This window comes from Hyperoodon ampullatus, assembly GCF_949752795.1.
Source record: "Hyperoodon ampullatus genome assembly, chromosome: 5".
Classification (NCBI taxonomy): domain Eukaryota; kingdom Metazoa; phylum Chordata; class Mammalia; order Artiodactyla; family Ziphiidae; genus Hyperoodon; species Hyperoodon ampullatus.
Genome location: NC_136918.1, coordinates 78,309,876 through 78,326,851, shown reverse-complemented (window position 1 = coordinate 78,326,851; position 16,976 = coordinate 78,309,876). Strand labels below are relative to the sequence as shown.

The 16,976-nt window shown below is 42.7% G+C and overlaps 1 protein-coding gene across 1 annotated transcript in view; it reads right to left on the bottom strand.

Moving 5' to 3' along the window:
- HSPBAP1 (HSPB1 associated protein 1) overlaps positions 1-16,976 on the bottom strand; it is a gene marked incomplete at its 5' end in the record, with an annotated part of 61,405 nt that overhangs the window by 12,930 nt on the left and 31,499 nt on the right. Inside the window, 2 exons of the mRNA XM_079704671.1 lie at positions 882-1,053; positions 4,566-4,702. Coding sequence (XP_079560797.1) covers positions 882-1,053; positions 4,566-4,702 — 309 coding nt within the window. The remainder of the gene's footprint in view (positions 1-881; positions 1,054-4,565; positions 4,703-16,976) is intronic.

Below are 16,976 nucleotides of genomic sequence, written 5' to 3'. Positions count from 1 at the left end.
AAACCTTTGGAAATGTTTCAGAGACAGTCAGTTACAAAAGTAACATCCATTCTTGCTTAAAAGCAAATCATTCTCAACAAATATTATATGGTATCACTTATATGTGGAATCTAAAAAATGATACAAATGAATCTATATACAGAACAGAAACAGACTCACAGACATAGAAAACAAACTTACAATTATCATGTTTGGTTATGCGGAAAGGGGTAACTTAGGAGTGGGGGATTAACAGACACAAAGTACTATACATAAAATAGATAAGCAACAAGGATTTACGATATAGCACAGGGAACTATATTCAATATCTTGCAATAAATTATAATGGAAAATAATCTGAAAAAATATATATAATTGAATCACTTTGCTGTACACCAAAAACTAACACAATATTGTAAATCAACTATACTTCAATTAAAACAAACAAACAAAAAATCCTAAATCATTCTTAGTTCATTCTGCCTTTGTTGGCCCACTAACTGGATGCGTTCGAACCTGTGTTTGTGTGTCTGGATTTTATCTTGGTTGAACAGATATTAATTGTGAATAAATGTTCCAGAAATGTTCAAGTACTCATGCCTTGACACCTTCTCTTAACCTGAATAAAAATAACTGAGTTTTTGGATCTTCCTCCACAGGCCATTCTCCTCTTCACCAGCAGGAGGAGCTGTGTTCCCTCCTCCCATCTCCCTCCCATGACCTGTGAAGCAGGGATTGTGCGTGAAGCCTACAGCTCGGGAAGCTATGTTCCAATAGCAGGGCAGCAGGGAAGGAACCATTGTCATTTGTATTGATAGGGAGGCACGTGGCATAAAGACTTGAAAGAAGCTATAGCTGGGGTGTCCACTGACAGGTCACCAATGTTTCAAAGCTCCCATTACCTGTCCGGGGCTCAGGGTAACCATATGTCTTCGAGCCTTCCAAAATTGAGGAAAACGTTTTAAATCAGGATTGACAACATTGATTTTACTGAACACGCTAGATTCTTCATAAGGGATTCTCGTTGGATAAAGGAAAGGAGTATCTTCAGGAGGAAAGAGATGCCATCTTTTCCTAGTTAAAAAAATAACATACAAGTTAGTACTCTAAACTTGAGACAAAACATGTAAGAAGGCAGCAGCTAAGTGCTCATTTTCACTCATTTTCATTCAATCCATAAAGGAATACAGGAACCGCAGGGGTCACCTGGCCCATCTCTCACTCAGGGCTGGAATCTCCTCTGCAGACACCTAGTAAAGGAAGGGCAGCAACTAGTGGGTATCTCATGATGCCCTGAGCAGCCTCTTTGCAGGGACAGGAGCTCCTTTGTAAGATCATTCTTTCTTATCCCAAATCAAAGTCAGCCTCCTCATAAACGGTTTCCATCCCTGAGTCTAGAGCTCCCCAGAATAATCTCTACCCTTTGAAATCTCTGGATTCCTCTCTTATGCAGAGTAACCATTCATCCAGAGTAACTACCCACCCAACAGTTTCCAGACTTCTCCCTACTGGGGCTGTAAACTCCTGAACCTAAACATTTGTTAAGTTGATCCATTAAGGAACAGAAATGCACGAATGATGCCACACAACTAAAAAGTAGTATCATATAGGAATTTTCAAAAAGAAAACTGTAAAATGTTTGTCACTTTAAAATTTTTTGAAAAATGGAAGTGATAAACCTTAACTCACAAAACACTAGACACACCAATACTTTGAGCCAACAGAGGGAGGAAGTCTGAAGCAAAGGAGGGAGAAGTGTGAAAAAGGAAGAGACACAGCCAGACAGAAATACACAGATGGGGAAGCAAAGAGAGAGGGAAAAGAACCTAGTTCTGAGACAAGCCCTAAAGCCCTCTAGTGACCCCTGACAGTTACAGAGAGGCTATCATGTCCTTTCAAAACATGTCCTTTCAAAAGAGCTGACTGCTCTTCTCAAACTAGGAAATATAAAATCTCATTTTGCCTTAGAGATGATAAAGCTGCTTCTTCCCACTGGACCTATGACTAGTTTGGGAGAATTTTTGGCATTTAGGATGTTTAGAATGTTAGAGCTGGAAGGACCCTTAAGAGATCATCAGTCTAATCTTACATTCAAAGAAGTGGAAGAGGGAGCCAGGGTTTGCTCAGTGTCATTCACTGGGCTTGTGTTAGTGGTGGACCCAGTACTAGGTCACAGATCTCCAGACCCCTGCACTATAGCTGTGTTTCCCAAAGGAACAGCCATGATGATAACCATCCCATACAATTTGCTTTGCTAAGTTTAAAATGTAATATATTTGCATCCTTGTGTTCTTAATCAGAAAAGGTAGTCAATCATCATGTCATCCCTGGCTCAAAAACCTCTTGGTTCTGATGCTGAAAGAACAGAGAATAAGCAGTATTTGCCTGGGCATTAAGACCCTCAGGCTCCACCCTGCCTTTCCTACTAATCCCTCTGTCTCTAATGCACAACTTACACGGACAACTCACTGGGCCCTCTATATACCCCACGCTTTCCTGGGACTCTGCTCATGCTGGTCCCTTTGCTCCTCCCACCTGTGTCTTTTGAACATTCACCCACCCTTTGAAACCCATCTCAAATGGCAACTCCCCTCTGAAATCTTCCCTAATCTTTCCAACAGGAACATTTTCTCTTCTACTTTTTAGTTGCATGGCTCTACGAAACCTTTCTCAAGGGCATGTTCATTCTGCCTAGATATATCACAGCAATCCGTGGGCTTCCCTGCACTCTAACCATACATACACTCTCTTAGGGCAGAGAGGTGTCTTACTTGTTCACCTCTGTTCCTACTGTAACACATGGTATCTGCACGGCAGGATACTCAATAAATATTTACTGGTTAGTTATTTTATTACTCCAGAGCTATATGAGGCCAGAAAATATGGTCTATGACAAAATTAAAGTAAAGCTATATTAATTTTATATCACAGAAAGAACCCAGGTATTTTTCGGTAATGTTTTTCCAACTGAATTTCTTTGGCTTATTTTCCACTCAGAACACACGGAAAGCAGCCACTTCAAATGATGCCCTCTCTAACGAAATTTAAGGTTCAGACTATTAACTCCATAAGGGCAGGGACCAGGCACACTTGATTCACTGCTGTAACCATAGTGCATTAATAATGCACCTAGACGTTCTAGGCTGCTTAATAAAGACCTGAGGAATCCAGGAGGAACTATTTCATACAGCTTTATAGTTTTCAGAGTACTTCACACGTTGGGGGAGCAGTTCAAAGATGGTAGCAGAGGAAGACCCTGAACTTACCTCCTCCCACAGGCACAAAAAATACACATGTACATATAGACCAGTTCCCTCTGAAAAGAACCTGAGAACTAGCTGAACACGTGCTCCACAATAAAGAATAAAAAGGACTAACTACATCAAGATGAGCAGGAGAGGCAGAGAGACGCTCCCGCCAAAACCCCCGGCCCCTGCGTGGTGGCACACAACAGGAAGGGACCTCACCAGAAAAGGGCTTCTCCCGGGAAGTTAGGGGCTGGCACCCCACATTAGGAGCCCCGGCCCCTGGGATCTATACCACAGAGATGAGCCCCCGTAACAGCTGGCTTAGGAAACCAACGGGACAGGTGTCTAAGGGTCCCCGAGTGCTACACGAAACTGAGACTCCCCTCGTAAAGGGTTCACGTACATCTCACTTGTCCCAAACCCTAGCAAAATAACAGCAGTTTGAAAAGTGTTGAGACTACACGTGAAGGAAAGTCATTTAGAATCTGAGAGTATCCACCGAAGGGGTGGGAAATGATGGAAATGCTCCCCCGGGATGGAAGCACTGGCAGACGCCATTGTTGTGTTCCCCACCTAACCTGCGGGCACAGGTGGGCAAGCTCGGATGCAGGGGCGAGCAACTGTGGCTCTACCCTGCCACAATGTTGAAGCCGAATAGCTCCAGTGACCAGAGCACTTCCCCAGCCCTGGTGCAGGCAGGTGGGCACAAACGGTCCCGGCATTCTACTGCTCCCTAGCTAAAGTCTGTGAGTGTGGGAGGCTGCAACACAGCCCTGCCCCCGTGGCTGGGGCTGGCGCGCATGAGCAGTCACAGCGTTCTCCTGCTCCTGAAAAGCCAACACGCGTGCACGGACGAGGCAATCTCATGCCACACTGCTGAAGCCTGCGGGCACGAGCAGTCATCGTTTTCCCACTGCTCTCCCAAAACAAGAGAGCAAGTCCCACCCCCTACGCTCTACAACTACTAATGCAGACTCTTACATTATAGAGCTAAGCAGACATCTGTTTAGCTGAACTGGGAGTGTACTCCTAGAGTTCTAGGATCAGCTTTCTGACAGTAATAATCAGCTTTGATTATTACTTGATTGATCAGCTTTCTGACCAATAAACACAGACACCACCATCTATACTGTTCCCCTTATTTCACAAAGGAGGAGACTGAACCAGAGGTTAAGAGATCTGCCCTGGTCATGAGGCAGGCTGATAGGATGGAGCAGGGAGTCCTGCCCCCTACCCGACACTCATTCCTCTTCCTGTGCAACACACAAAAGACACACACATACACACTCTCTCTCTCTTTCTCTCTCCCTCATGCGTGTGCATGCACGTGTGCATTACCTTCCTTGTACCTGGAATACTAGGTTGCAACCATAGGTGTCCAGATGACAGGGTGTATGGGCCCCCATGGAGCCGATCCACAATGTACTTTCCTGTCCATTTCTTCCAGGAAACCCAAAGTCAGACCATATCACATCCTGTTTTGAAAATAAAGTCACAGTCCATCAAGAGCCAACTAACTCTGTTGTATAGGAGTGTTACACATTTTCACTAACACATCTGGTTTTGGGCACTTGGAACACTCTCTTACAGAAATCGCTATAGATGGAAGAGGTTAGGTTTCCAGAGCAATTCAAGAAGTCTTTTTAACCAATAACATATCTGAATAACCCCACTAATAGGAGTTATTCAACAAATATTTACTGTCTGCCTATAACATGCCTGACACTCTTCTAGAGCATGTGATGAATCAATGCACAAAATAGACAAAAACGCCCACCCAAATGAAGCTTACATTTCAGAGGTTGGAGACCGACAATAAACACTAGACACAGTTATGCAAATATATGGGGGAAGTGGCTCAGGCAGCAGGAACAGTGACTGCAATGGAAATAGAAGTATTTTTTTAAATCTCTGAAGCTTAACCCAGGAATCCAAAAAGGCACATTCCCTCTAAGCAGTGCAGATATTTTGAGGCATAAGTAATGTACTAACTTTTTGCACTTTCAAAGACCACATGAAAGAAGCCTTCTCCTAGGTTAGTGGAGTTATTTAAAATTATAGATGCTGGAGCATCTATAGTAGTTCATACCTACTAAACTAGAGTCTTCAGGTGGGTGAGACACAGCATATCTTTTGAAATACTTTTGCTATGCTCCTCAAGGTCATTAACTCTTTAAGTGTAAAGAACTTGAAAAAGAGATAGCACAATGTTTTCAACTTGGCACTCCTTATGTCTAGTTCTGTGGACAGATCCTGCCCAAGTCAACTACTGATCCATAAATACCATCTGGTCCAGTAGTTCTCAAACCAGGCCCCCTGGCACCCCCTTAGGGCACTGGGGATAGCAGCAAAGGCTCTTTCTTTCAGCAAACTGCTCTGCTTGATTTTATTTAGGTTTGAAGAAAGGGTGTTCCTGCTTTTAAATAAAAGTTAGAAAACTACGAACGTAGTTTGACATAAACTCAAATCCATGGAATTTAAGATATGTATAAGCTGAAAAAGAAAAAGAACACACTAGTGAACCAGGCAGGAAAGTTTTGCTTTATTTTTTATTTTATTTTTTTTGAATCATGAATTTTTCCTTTTGAATTTTAAAAAACAAAACAAAAAACACTTCTATGTGCAGAACATGGTCCTAAATGCTGACACTACTTTATCAGTATCTTCAAACTTTTCTCTTTGTGGAAGCAAAGCATTAACACTACTCAAAGAGAAAAAGGATTTTGGAGAGACATTTTTAATGGATGGTTTTAAGGAAGACTAGAAAAAGCTTTTTCATTTTTGTTTTGAGTGATAAAAATAGAATATGTGCATATAACTAATATCTGTTATAAAAAGGGGAGTTTTTGCAAGGTCAGCACTATTGTAAATGCATATGGCTCAAATGCAGCAGCTCCAGGGGGTGGCAAAAATCATGTCCCCTCTGGATATAGCCCATATGCTCCATGAAGGGAGCCTACCTCTGTTTTCCCAATGCCTAATATAATACCTGGCTCAGGTTAAGTGCTTAAAACTTTGGCTGCTTGGGAAGGAAAGAAGAATCTGTTGGCTTATTATGGGTAAATGGTTCAGGTCAAGAACATTTTTGAGCATCTGTTACATACCTGGTATGATGCTGAATGTTTGGAATATGAAAATTAATACAACACAGGCCCTCCCTTCAAATCTCATAATGGAAGATAGTCCTATAAATGGACCCTTCCGATATAATGCAGAAAGTGCTCTCACAGCAGTGAGCAGAGAGTGCTCTAAGATCACAGAAGAAGGGCTCCCAGTCCAAGCAGGGAGCTTAGGGAGGCTTCCAACGAACCTGGTCCTTGTTAAACAATTCACCACACCTCAGTTTGGAATTTAACTAAAGGTAGATGAAAGACACGCAATATAAAAATAAAAAACGGGGATCTGTCTTACCTAAGAAGAGGCTGGTTTAAGTGACTCTTAATCTTCTTACAGATACACGCCTTTGGAAGTCGAATGAATGCTGATATCCCTCTCCTCAGAGAAATGAATGCACACGCACATGTGAGTGTGCGCGCGCGTGCACGCGCACACACACACTTTCACATACACTTTGAGGGAGTCGGTGGACCAACCACAGGTGAGAAACTGTTCTAGAGCACTACTTCAGAAAGAATCACAGAAGGAAAGTTTTTCTACCAGGTCGGGGGTGACTATATGAAAAACTGACGTGAGGCTTCCCTGACCTCTTATCTAACACAGTAATGACTAAAAAAGGAAGAATTATTTTGGAATGATTAGATCAGGGTGACCTAAACTTCAGCTGCAAACTGGCTGGGAAAACCAGAGGGTGAAGGGTTTGGGGGCAAGTGGCAGAGAGAGAGTAAGTCAAAGTAAATTTGTCAGAAAATAGATAGCATTGAGTGTTACCTATTTTGGCTTTCTTTCCCCACAGGCTCTTGAGAGTTGGGACTTTCTTGCCAATTGAATTCAGCTACTTACAGGTAGTCAAATCTCTGAAATGAGTGCAGGCCCAGGAGGAATCTGCGTTGGGTCTTGCTAGAAACAAGTGACCCTGTTAGGCAGCCACATCAGTGAAACTAACACAGGTGACTGGTGGGGTGATCCATCCTGGAGTCTATTCCCACATCCACTTCAAAAGTTGAAAAAGTCTTTAGAAATCATCTCTATCCATGAAATTCTATTCTACATCACCCCTGAAAAGAGCAAGCATCTGGTTGATTGCTTACTACAAAATAAATATTTGCTTTCTTGTAACTTCCAGAAGGTCCTAGATTTGTTTTCCACAAACAACAGGTTTATTTTCTCTTCTGCCAAAAACTGTTGTCTTTAAATTATCTGAAAAATGGTCATGTCTTCTCCTTTATCATTTTTTTCAAATATCTAGACTCAGTAGCATTAAATTTTCCTTCCAGTTTCTCTCCTCTTGACTACCTTTGTCAACAGCCCTCTTAAAGCCTGGCTCCCAAAATGAACCCCAGACAGAGCCTATGTAGTACCTTGCATATGGGTCTCAATATTCCATGATCTGGACATTACACTATTAATACACTGTCAGACGGTGCTTTTTTTTTTTTTTTTTTAAGAAAAAGCAGCTGGGGCTTCCCTGGCGGCGCAGTGGTTGAGAGTCTGCCTGCCGATGCAGGGGACACGGGTTGGTGCCCCGGTCCGGGAGGATCCCACATGCCATGGAGTGGCTGGGCCTGTGAGCCATGGCCGCCAGGCCTGCGCGTCTGCAGCCTGTGCTCCGCAACGGGAGAGGCCACAACAGTGAGAGGCCCGCGTACCGCAAAAAAAAAAAAAAAAAAAAGCAGCTGAATTATACCATGGCTAATCTAGGCTTGACTGCCTTTTTCTTATGAACTGTTGCCTAGCCATATCTCTTCATCCTTGACGTTATAGAGTTTAGGAGAAGGCCATGGGACCCTACTTTTATCCCTCTTAAATTGAATGTTAAGTTTCTGCCTGGTGCTTTGTAATGTTTAAATGAACCTACATACATGACTCCTAAACCTTCATTTCCAGTCCTAACTTCTCTTCTATTTACGACTAAATCTATATTTTCAACTGCTAAACCTATATTTTCAGCTGCTAACTATCAGGTTATTGAATCCATATGGTGGGACAGGCCCTGATACTAACATTTTCTATGTATCATCTCATTTAATCCTTATGAGATTGAAGGTAGTTATATCTACTGTACAGATGTGGAAACTGAGGGACAGTTCTGTCCTTTTATTAAAAAACATGGAGACATTTTTGGTTGTCATAATAAATAGGAGGGGGGTGCCTTGGTATTCAGTGGATGGGGGTCAGGGATCCAGCTCAACAACAGAAGTTTTGTATCTTGCACAATTTTCATAACACTGAAAAATTTGATCTTAGTTACCTGAGATTAGAGCTCTGACTCTTTTTTTTTTTTTTTTTGCGGTATGCGGGCTTCTCATTGTTGTGGCCTCTCCCGTTGCGGAGCACAGGCTCCGGACACGCAGGCTCAGCGGCCACGGGATCTTCCCGGACCGGGGCACGAACCCGTGTCGCCTGCATCGGCAGGCGGACTCTCAACCACTGCGCCACCAGGGAAGCGCCAGAGCTCTCTTAATTTCATATATTCTCAAAAGGACTTTTGCACGGTTTTAACACATACTGAATTTTCTAGAAACACAATTACTAAGTAAGTTGAGGGAGGACTGTACTTTGTGTTCCCGCAGCTTCATCAAGAGTTGTTCACCATTTTGAAAAAAAGTCACCAGCAGCATTGAAACTCATGATATTTGGTTTAGCAATGTATACACCAATATCAGTCTGTGCTTGTACTGTCTCATCATGGTGACTCTATGTGTATAGATACAAACATACTCATTTAGCCTCATTTCAAAATGTTAAATATAATATATTGGAAATATTCTATGGAATTTTATCTTAACTCTTCAAAACTGAACCTTTGGGCTTCGCTGGTGGCGCAGTGGTTTAGAGTCTGCCTGCCGATGCAGGGGACACGGGTTCGTGCCCCGGTCCGGGAAGATCCCACATGCTGTGGAGCGGCTGGGCCCGTGAGCCATGGCCATGGAGCCTGTGCATCCGGAGCCTGTGCTCCGCAACGGGAGAGGCCACAACAGTGAGAGGCCCGTGTACCACAAAAACAAAACAAAACAAAACAAAAAACCAAAAACTGAACCTTTTCCTTGTAGGTAGGTACAAGCATCTGATTAATTCATTATGTCTTCTAGTATAGTGACGCTTGAATATTTACACATTAAATCACATACTTCTGCTTAAATTCTCCTGTATTTTATAGCTGGGGTAGTTTAATAGTTGAAAAAAATTATTTGTGGAAGTAATTATATCACCTGCAAACTGCATTTCAGAACAGTAAAGGGGATGCAGGTTCTGGTATGAGACCATTGCTACACTACCTCTCTACTGCTCTCCCAGCATGGGCTACACACCTCCCTGCCTTTGCTTCTGCTGCTCCCTCTGCCTGGCTGGTCTCCTCGCTGCCCTTCCCACACCCCAATTCACATTTCTCTTTCAAGACCCAATGTAAATGTCGTGTCCTTGAACCCTTCCACACTCCCCACCGCAACCCCTCCCTCCCCTACCGCATGCAACCTGGTCATTCTCTCTTTTGGTCTGTCTCTCCCAAAGAACTTTGATTCTTTGCCTGTCCGACCCATTCTCTTCAAAGCAGCAAAGAATGATCTTAAAATATTAAGTCCTGTCTCCCCTTTGCTCTGCACTTAGAATTAGATCCAAATGCCCTCTATCATGGGCCTGCATGACCAGGCCCCTCTCACCTCTCTGACACCTCTAACCCTCTCAGTCTCACTGGCCAGGCTTCAATCACAATGGCTTTCTTTCTTTTTTTCCAAAAAGGCAAACTCTTGTCACATTCAAGGGCTTTGAACTCTGCTTAGAAAGCTCTTGACCCTCCATTCACTTGGCTAGCTTCTCATTTTTTAGGAATCAGCTTAAATATCATCTCCTCAGAGAAAGCTTCCCAACTTACCCTTTTAGAAGTCCCTCTGCGTACTAATTTTGGCCCATTTTTGCTTACTTCATAACAGTTATGACAATCGGTTAGACTCACTTGTCTGATTTCACTATAGAATATGAGCTCCCTGAGGAGAGGAGACCAAGGCTGTCTGTGACTCTCTAGCCCTAGTACAGTAGTTGAAAAACAGGTGTTTGTAGAGTGAATATACAATCATGCACGATTTACAGTTATTTTCTGTCTTTTGAACACATATTCACCTCACAGACCCCAGCAACTGGCAGAGTCCACAGCACACAACAGAGCTTGAATCTAGTTTCTGCATTCATCTACTCTCAGCTTTGGCTTCATGTTTTTTAATCAGCTGGAAGACTTATTACTCTGCTTCGCCTCTGGAATTTTTTTCTTGGGAAAATACAGGTCTGGTGGGTATGGTCCTGGAGCTCCTTGGTCATCCCAGGCCAGTGCCCAAGTCTAAACAATTCTCCCAACACACAGTGGCTGACAATAGCCACCTGCCACAACCTCACAGAGAACTCAGAGAGCTCCCCCAGGGTCTGCAACATCAGAGGAGGCGCATCCCAGACCACAGCGTGCATCAAGGTTGGGCCTGGTTTCTGGAATAAATGGACTATCCATTCAAAATCATTATATGTTGGCTTTGGAGGTCCACTTAATCACACATCTGAACTTGACTATGTTGTTATGTCTTCTAGAGTAGTTATTGAGCATTAACACATCAAAATATATGTTGTTTATTATAAAATACTTCCTCGAAAATTCTTTTATATTATGGGTAAGGTATTTTAACAATTTAAAAGAATTACATGTGTAGGTAATCGTATTATCTACAAACTGTATAAAGGGGGTGCAAGATCTGGGAGAGTTGAGAATCACTGCTATAGCACAACTATTAGAATCAAAAACTACTGACCGATAATATATGTGATATGCTAATAGGGGATGGAGACTCAAAAAGTGTAAGGCATAAACATCTCTATTACCAAGAACTCTAAAATCTAGTTGAAGACACCAACATGAAATAACAACATAAACAAATCAATTACCCCCTCCCCAATATGCCAGAAGGCAATTCTATCATGATCACACAACTGTACAATAAATTAAGAGGTCAAGAATGCTTGATATTTGCTTTTGTCTCTGTCTTGATCCCTCAATAAGTACTAATGCATTAGTACTTAATCGAGAGATATGAACTTTGTTCTTTTCCCTTCCTCTCTTCAGTGAGACGTATAGCAGATTGCTAACCTATCAACTTAACCATTAAATAAAATGACCATCAATCATCCTGCCCCAGGGATCTGGCCATAGGGGCCCCCCCTTGAAACTGCCAGCCCTATGGCTGCCTAAGAAATCCCTCTGGCTTCAAAATCCTCTCTCCCCAGCTGACAAGGGCATTCTTAGCTATGCACTAAGGATGGCTGTACAGACTCATTCTTGGAATCGTCCCTTTAATGCTGCAATTCTCTCTGGTCCCTATACTTGCTGCCTGCAGAGGCCCGGAATAACTGTACTTTTTGTAGAAATTGTAAATCTTGCTTCAATTTTTCATGTCCTTCCATGAACAGAGTGTGCCATAAACTGCCTATTTTTCTTAATATCTCATTCTCAATTTTATTCAGACAGATAACGTGCCCAGCTAAGAGACATCCGTTTTCCAGCCTGCCTTGCAGTTCAGTGGGGCCATGAAACTAAATTCTAACCATTAAGCAAAAGTTGTTGGATGGGACTTCTGGGAGAGCTCCTTAAAAGAGAGGCAGAGACCTGGGAGTACACGTTTGTCCTTCCTTCCTCCTTTCTGAAATACAGTGTGATGGCTCTCTTGGAATACAAGATGGCTTTGAGGATGAAAGCCACATGCTAAAGACAGAGTAGAAAGACAGGAAGAAGCTGGGCTCTTTGGGATGACAAAGCCTCCATCCCAGCCCCGGCCAGCGTACCTCCAAACTTTCCTTAGGTGAGGAAAAAATTCACCGTTATGCGTTTAGTTAGGCAACTTCCATTCTGGGATTTCTGTTACAAGCAACTAAGCCTAACCCAAATTGATTCAGGAGGTTAACCCACGGAACCTTGTCTTTCCCCAGTAATCTCATTCTGTCAGAGCCTTTATCTTGGGTTTGCAGTTATGCCAGTCCTAAACCCTATATCAGAGAAACATATCCTTGAAGAAATACGCCTGTAGACACTTCGGGGTGGAAGTAGGGAGAGTTTCATGGTACTATTCTTTGAGCATATTATAAATATAGTAGGCTTCCCCAGGCTAGCCTGGAGAACTAACCGCCAAGATCTGCATTGTTCCTCCAGGAAAAAAAAAAAGTTCTGAGTCCAAATAATTGATATACAAATAAAATGTGTAGAACACAAGCAATGAAAAATACAAAAGACAGCAAAAGAATAAAAAGAACCAAAAGGTCTTGATAATTAACTCTTTAATTAAAAAATAAGACCACAGTTATTATGGAAGTGCTAATGTAGGGCTGCAGTACTATAATTTAGTAGTCCATTAGATACTCTAGTGGTTAGGGGTAATTCTAGAAGACAATATCACATGTTACTCCAGTACTTAAAGGAATTAACCAGGAATTCAGTCCTGCTTTTTCATCCTCCCCCACATCCAACCGCAATGGTTTCCTATCATTGCTGGCCTCTTCCCAGACATATTCTGGGAAATTTATCTGCAGTTTAAAGACACCTAAGAGAGGGACTTCCTTAGTGGCACAGTGATTAAGACTCCACGCTCTCAATGCAGGGGGCCCGGGTTAAATACCTGGTTAGGGAACTAGATCCCACATGCATGCCACAACTAAGAGTTTGCATGCTACAACTAAGGAGGCAGCGAGCCACAACTAAAGAGCCCTCGAGTTGCAACTAAGGAGACAGCCTGCCACAATTAAGGAGTTTGCCTGCTGCAACTAAGACCCAGCTCAACCAAACTAATTTTTTTAAAACTATTAAAAAAAAAAGAGAGACACCTAAGAGGGATGGAAATAACGCACTACAGTGTTTCAAGACCAAATATGGCACAGCTTCTGTACAGAATGAGGGTTATAAGCAAAATTCATCATTTACTCATAGTTGAAAACTGGCTGGCCAAAAAAAATGAACTTGGTTTATAACACAAAAGTAGTACAGATACTTTATTCTCCTCTTTCCTTTGGATGGTTCTGCCTTGTCATGATGTCCTGAACATAATATGTAATTTATAAATAATAATGGTTTTATTTCTTGTGTACATAGAGTGATCATATTTCCCAATTAAAAAACCAGGACATAAAGGATGACAACGCACTTCTGTGCTACCTGTGAAGATAAGAGTTAGTTGGGGAGAAACTGCTTAAATACCAACATAAGGAAATATTTAGAAACACTATTTTTTCCACTGCCTAGTTTTCTTTTTAAATTAATTTCATTGAGGTAAAATTTATATACAATAAAACGTACCCATTTTAGACTACAGTTCAGCAAGTTTTGACAAATGTATATACTGGAATAATCACCACCATGATCAAAATATAGAATACTTCTACTACCCCAAAAAGTTCCCTCTTACTCCTGTGCTTTCAATCTGCCTGCCTCTACTCTCAGCCCCAAGCAACCACCGATCTACTTTCTGTTATTCCAATATTTTGAAACTGGATTCCTTTAAGTACACATAACAGCAATGAGGATGAGTTTTAAAAATTGCTTAATAAAATTGTCTCCAACATTTTAAATAAGAGAATCTAAAAATCTGGTTGTAATTTTAAAAGTTCAAGAAAATGTATATGCTTCAATCTTCTTGATTATATATAATATTCTAAAACTATTACAATCATTTAAATGATAAAATAGTGTCAGAAAAAGTACTGAAGTCTAATAGCACATTTTACACTTCTGTGTCTTAAGGCTTGGCTCCACATTCAACTTTAAACTCCCACGGGAGCCAATTCTTTTATTCAAGTTGGCATCCCTGGTACCTAACACAGCACAACAAATGTTCAAAAATTGCTGAGTTACTGATCTAGGTGACTAGATCTAATTTTATGTTGAAACTGAGTCGCTCCTAAACCTGTTCCAATTAACAAGTTAAATAATTGTTGCAGACTCAAACATCATTTAAAAAATGCTGTACAAGCAACCAAATCTTCCATAATTTTACAGGTTTTTTTAAAAAATTTATTTTTGGCTGCATTGGATCTTCGTTGCTACATGCAGGCTTTCTCTAGTTGCGGCGAGTGGGGGCTGCTCTTCCTTGAGGTGCACGGGCTTCTCATTGCGGCGGCTTCTCATTTCAGAGCATGGGCTCTAGGCATGTGGGCTTCAGTAGTTGTGGCACATGGGCTCAGTAGTTGTGGCTTGCGGGCTCTAAAGCACAGGCTCAGCAGGTGTAGCGCACGGGCTTAGTTGCTCCGTGGCATGTGGGATCTTCCCGGACCAGGGCTTGAACCCATGTCCCCTGCATTGGCAGGTGGATTCTTAACCACTGCGCCAACAGGGAAGCCCAATTTTACTGTTTTAACCAAAGAACTTAAGAAAAACTGGTAAGATACTGATAATACAGAATAAATAGTGGCTTTTTTTCAAGCCTACCATTACCAGAAAATAATTCATTCTTAGTTTGTTTACCACTAAAAAATGTTTTGTTTTGTTTTTTTTCTCGGTACGCGGGCCTCTCACTGTTGTGGCTTCTCCTGTTGCGGAGCACAGGCTCCAGACGCACAGGCTCAGCAGCCATGGCTCACGGGCCCAGCCGCTCCACAGCATGTGGGATCTTCCCGGACCGGGGCACGAACCCGCGTCCCCTGCATCGGCAGGCGGACTCTCAACCACTGCACCACCAGGGAAGCCCATGGGTTCAGATTCTTGATTGCAACAAACGAACCTTTAAGAGACTACTCATTAGTGGTAGAAACAACCCAAATTTGGTGGTGTATCAAAAAAATCCACAATTATCTAAAAAGGTTACCAAAATGCTCCTCTCTTTTTCAGCTGCATATGTGTGTAAAGCAAGATATTCTTCATATACTTAAAACAAACCAAAAATCGCAAGACTGAATGAAGCAGACAGAAGAAACCAGCTGTCTTCTACTAAGCCAGACACTCAAGAGACAACAATGTAAAACAATGCCACTACTCTCATAACATTAAAAAGAAAATTGGAATATAATTACTTTCACAAAAATGTCACTTAAATTCAGATACAATGAGTTTATTTTAAATAAACATTTAAAAAAATTATCAGTTTTAATGTTTAACTATCCACCATTTTATGACAGACAGAAGAAGGCTTGAAACAATAAGTAGTAAGATTTAGTGACTGAATGAATTACAGTGGTAAAAGTAAAACAACTTAGGTACCTTTGATGTAAGATCACTTCATGCTCAGAAAACTTTGAGATAAAAAAATGAGAGAGCCGGAGGAAGATGGCGGAAGAGTAAGACGCGGAGATCACCTTCCTCCCCACAGATACATCAGAAATTCATCTACACGTGGAACAACTCCAACAGAACACCTACTGAACGCTGACAGAAGACCTCAGACCCTCCAAAAGGCAAGAAACTCCCCACATACCTGGGTAGGTCAAAAGAAAAAAAGAATAAACAGAGACAATAGGATATGGACGGGACCTGCACCAGTGGGAGGGAGCCGTGAAGGAGGGAAGGTTTCTACACACTACAAGCCCCTTCGAGGGCGGAGACTGCAGGTGGCGGAGGGGGAAAGCTTCGGAGTAGCGGAGGAGAGCACAGCAACAGGGGTGTGGAGGGCAAAGCAGAGAGATTTTGGCACAGAGGATCGGTGCCCTCAGGCACACACCAGCCCGAGAGGCTTGTGTGCTCGGCCGCCAGGGCGGGCGGGGCTGGGAGCTGAGGCTCGGGTATCGGCTTTCAGTCGGAGCGCAGGGAGAGGACTGGGGCTGGCGGCAGGAAGAGACCCTGAAGGGGTTAGTGCTAGCCCGGAGGGAGTCCGGGGAAAGGGTCTGGAGCTACCGGAGAGGCAAGAGACTTTTTTCCCTTTTGTTGCCTGGTGCGCGAGGAGAGGGCATTCCCCTCCCTCCCCTCTGCCTGAGTGAGCCAGAGCCCCCGAATCAGCGGCTCCTTTAAACCCGTCCTGTCTGAGCGAAGAACGGACGCCCTCCGGCGACCTACGCGCAGAGGCGGGGCCAGGTCCAAGGCTGAGACCCGGGAGTTGTGAGAGCAGAGACAGGGAAATCTCTCTGTGCAGCCTCGGAGGCAGCGGATTAAAGCTCCACGGTCCATTTGATGTGCCCTGCGTCTGTGGAGTGCATGAATGGACAGCGAATCATCCCAAATTGAGGAAGTGGACTTTGAGGACAAGATTTAAGACTTTCCCCCCTTTTTTCCTCTTTTTACAACGAATTATCTCAAATTAAGGAGGTGGACTTAGCAAGATTTCAGACTTTTCGCCCTTTTCCTCTTTTTACAACGAATTATCCCAAATCGAGGAGGTGGACTTGGAGAGCAAGATTTTTGATTTTTCCCCCTGCTCTCTTTTTGTGAATGTGTATGTGTAATCTTCTGTGTAAGATTCTCTCTGTATAGCTTTGCTTCCACCATATGTCCCAGGGTTCTATCGGTCCGTGTTTTTTTTCAAAAATTACTTTTTAATTTTAATAACGCTACTGTATTTCATACTTTATTCTATTTTACTTTACCTGCTCTTTTTTTCCTCCCTTCCCTTCCTCCCTCCCTCCCTCCGCTCCTCCTTTCCTTCTTTCTTTTTCTTTCCTCCATCCCTCCCTCTCTCCCACCCTTCT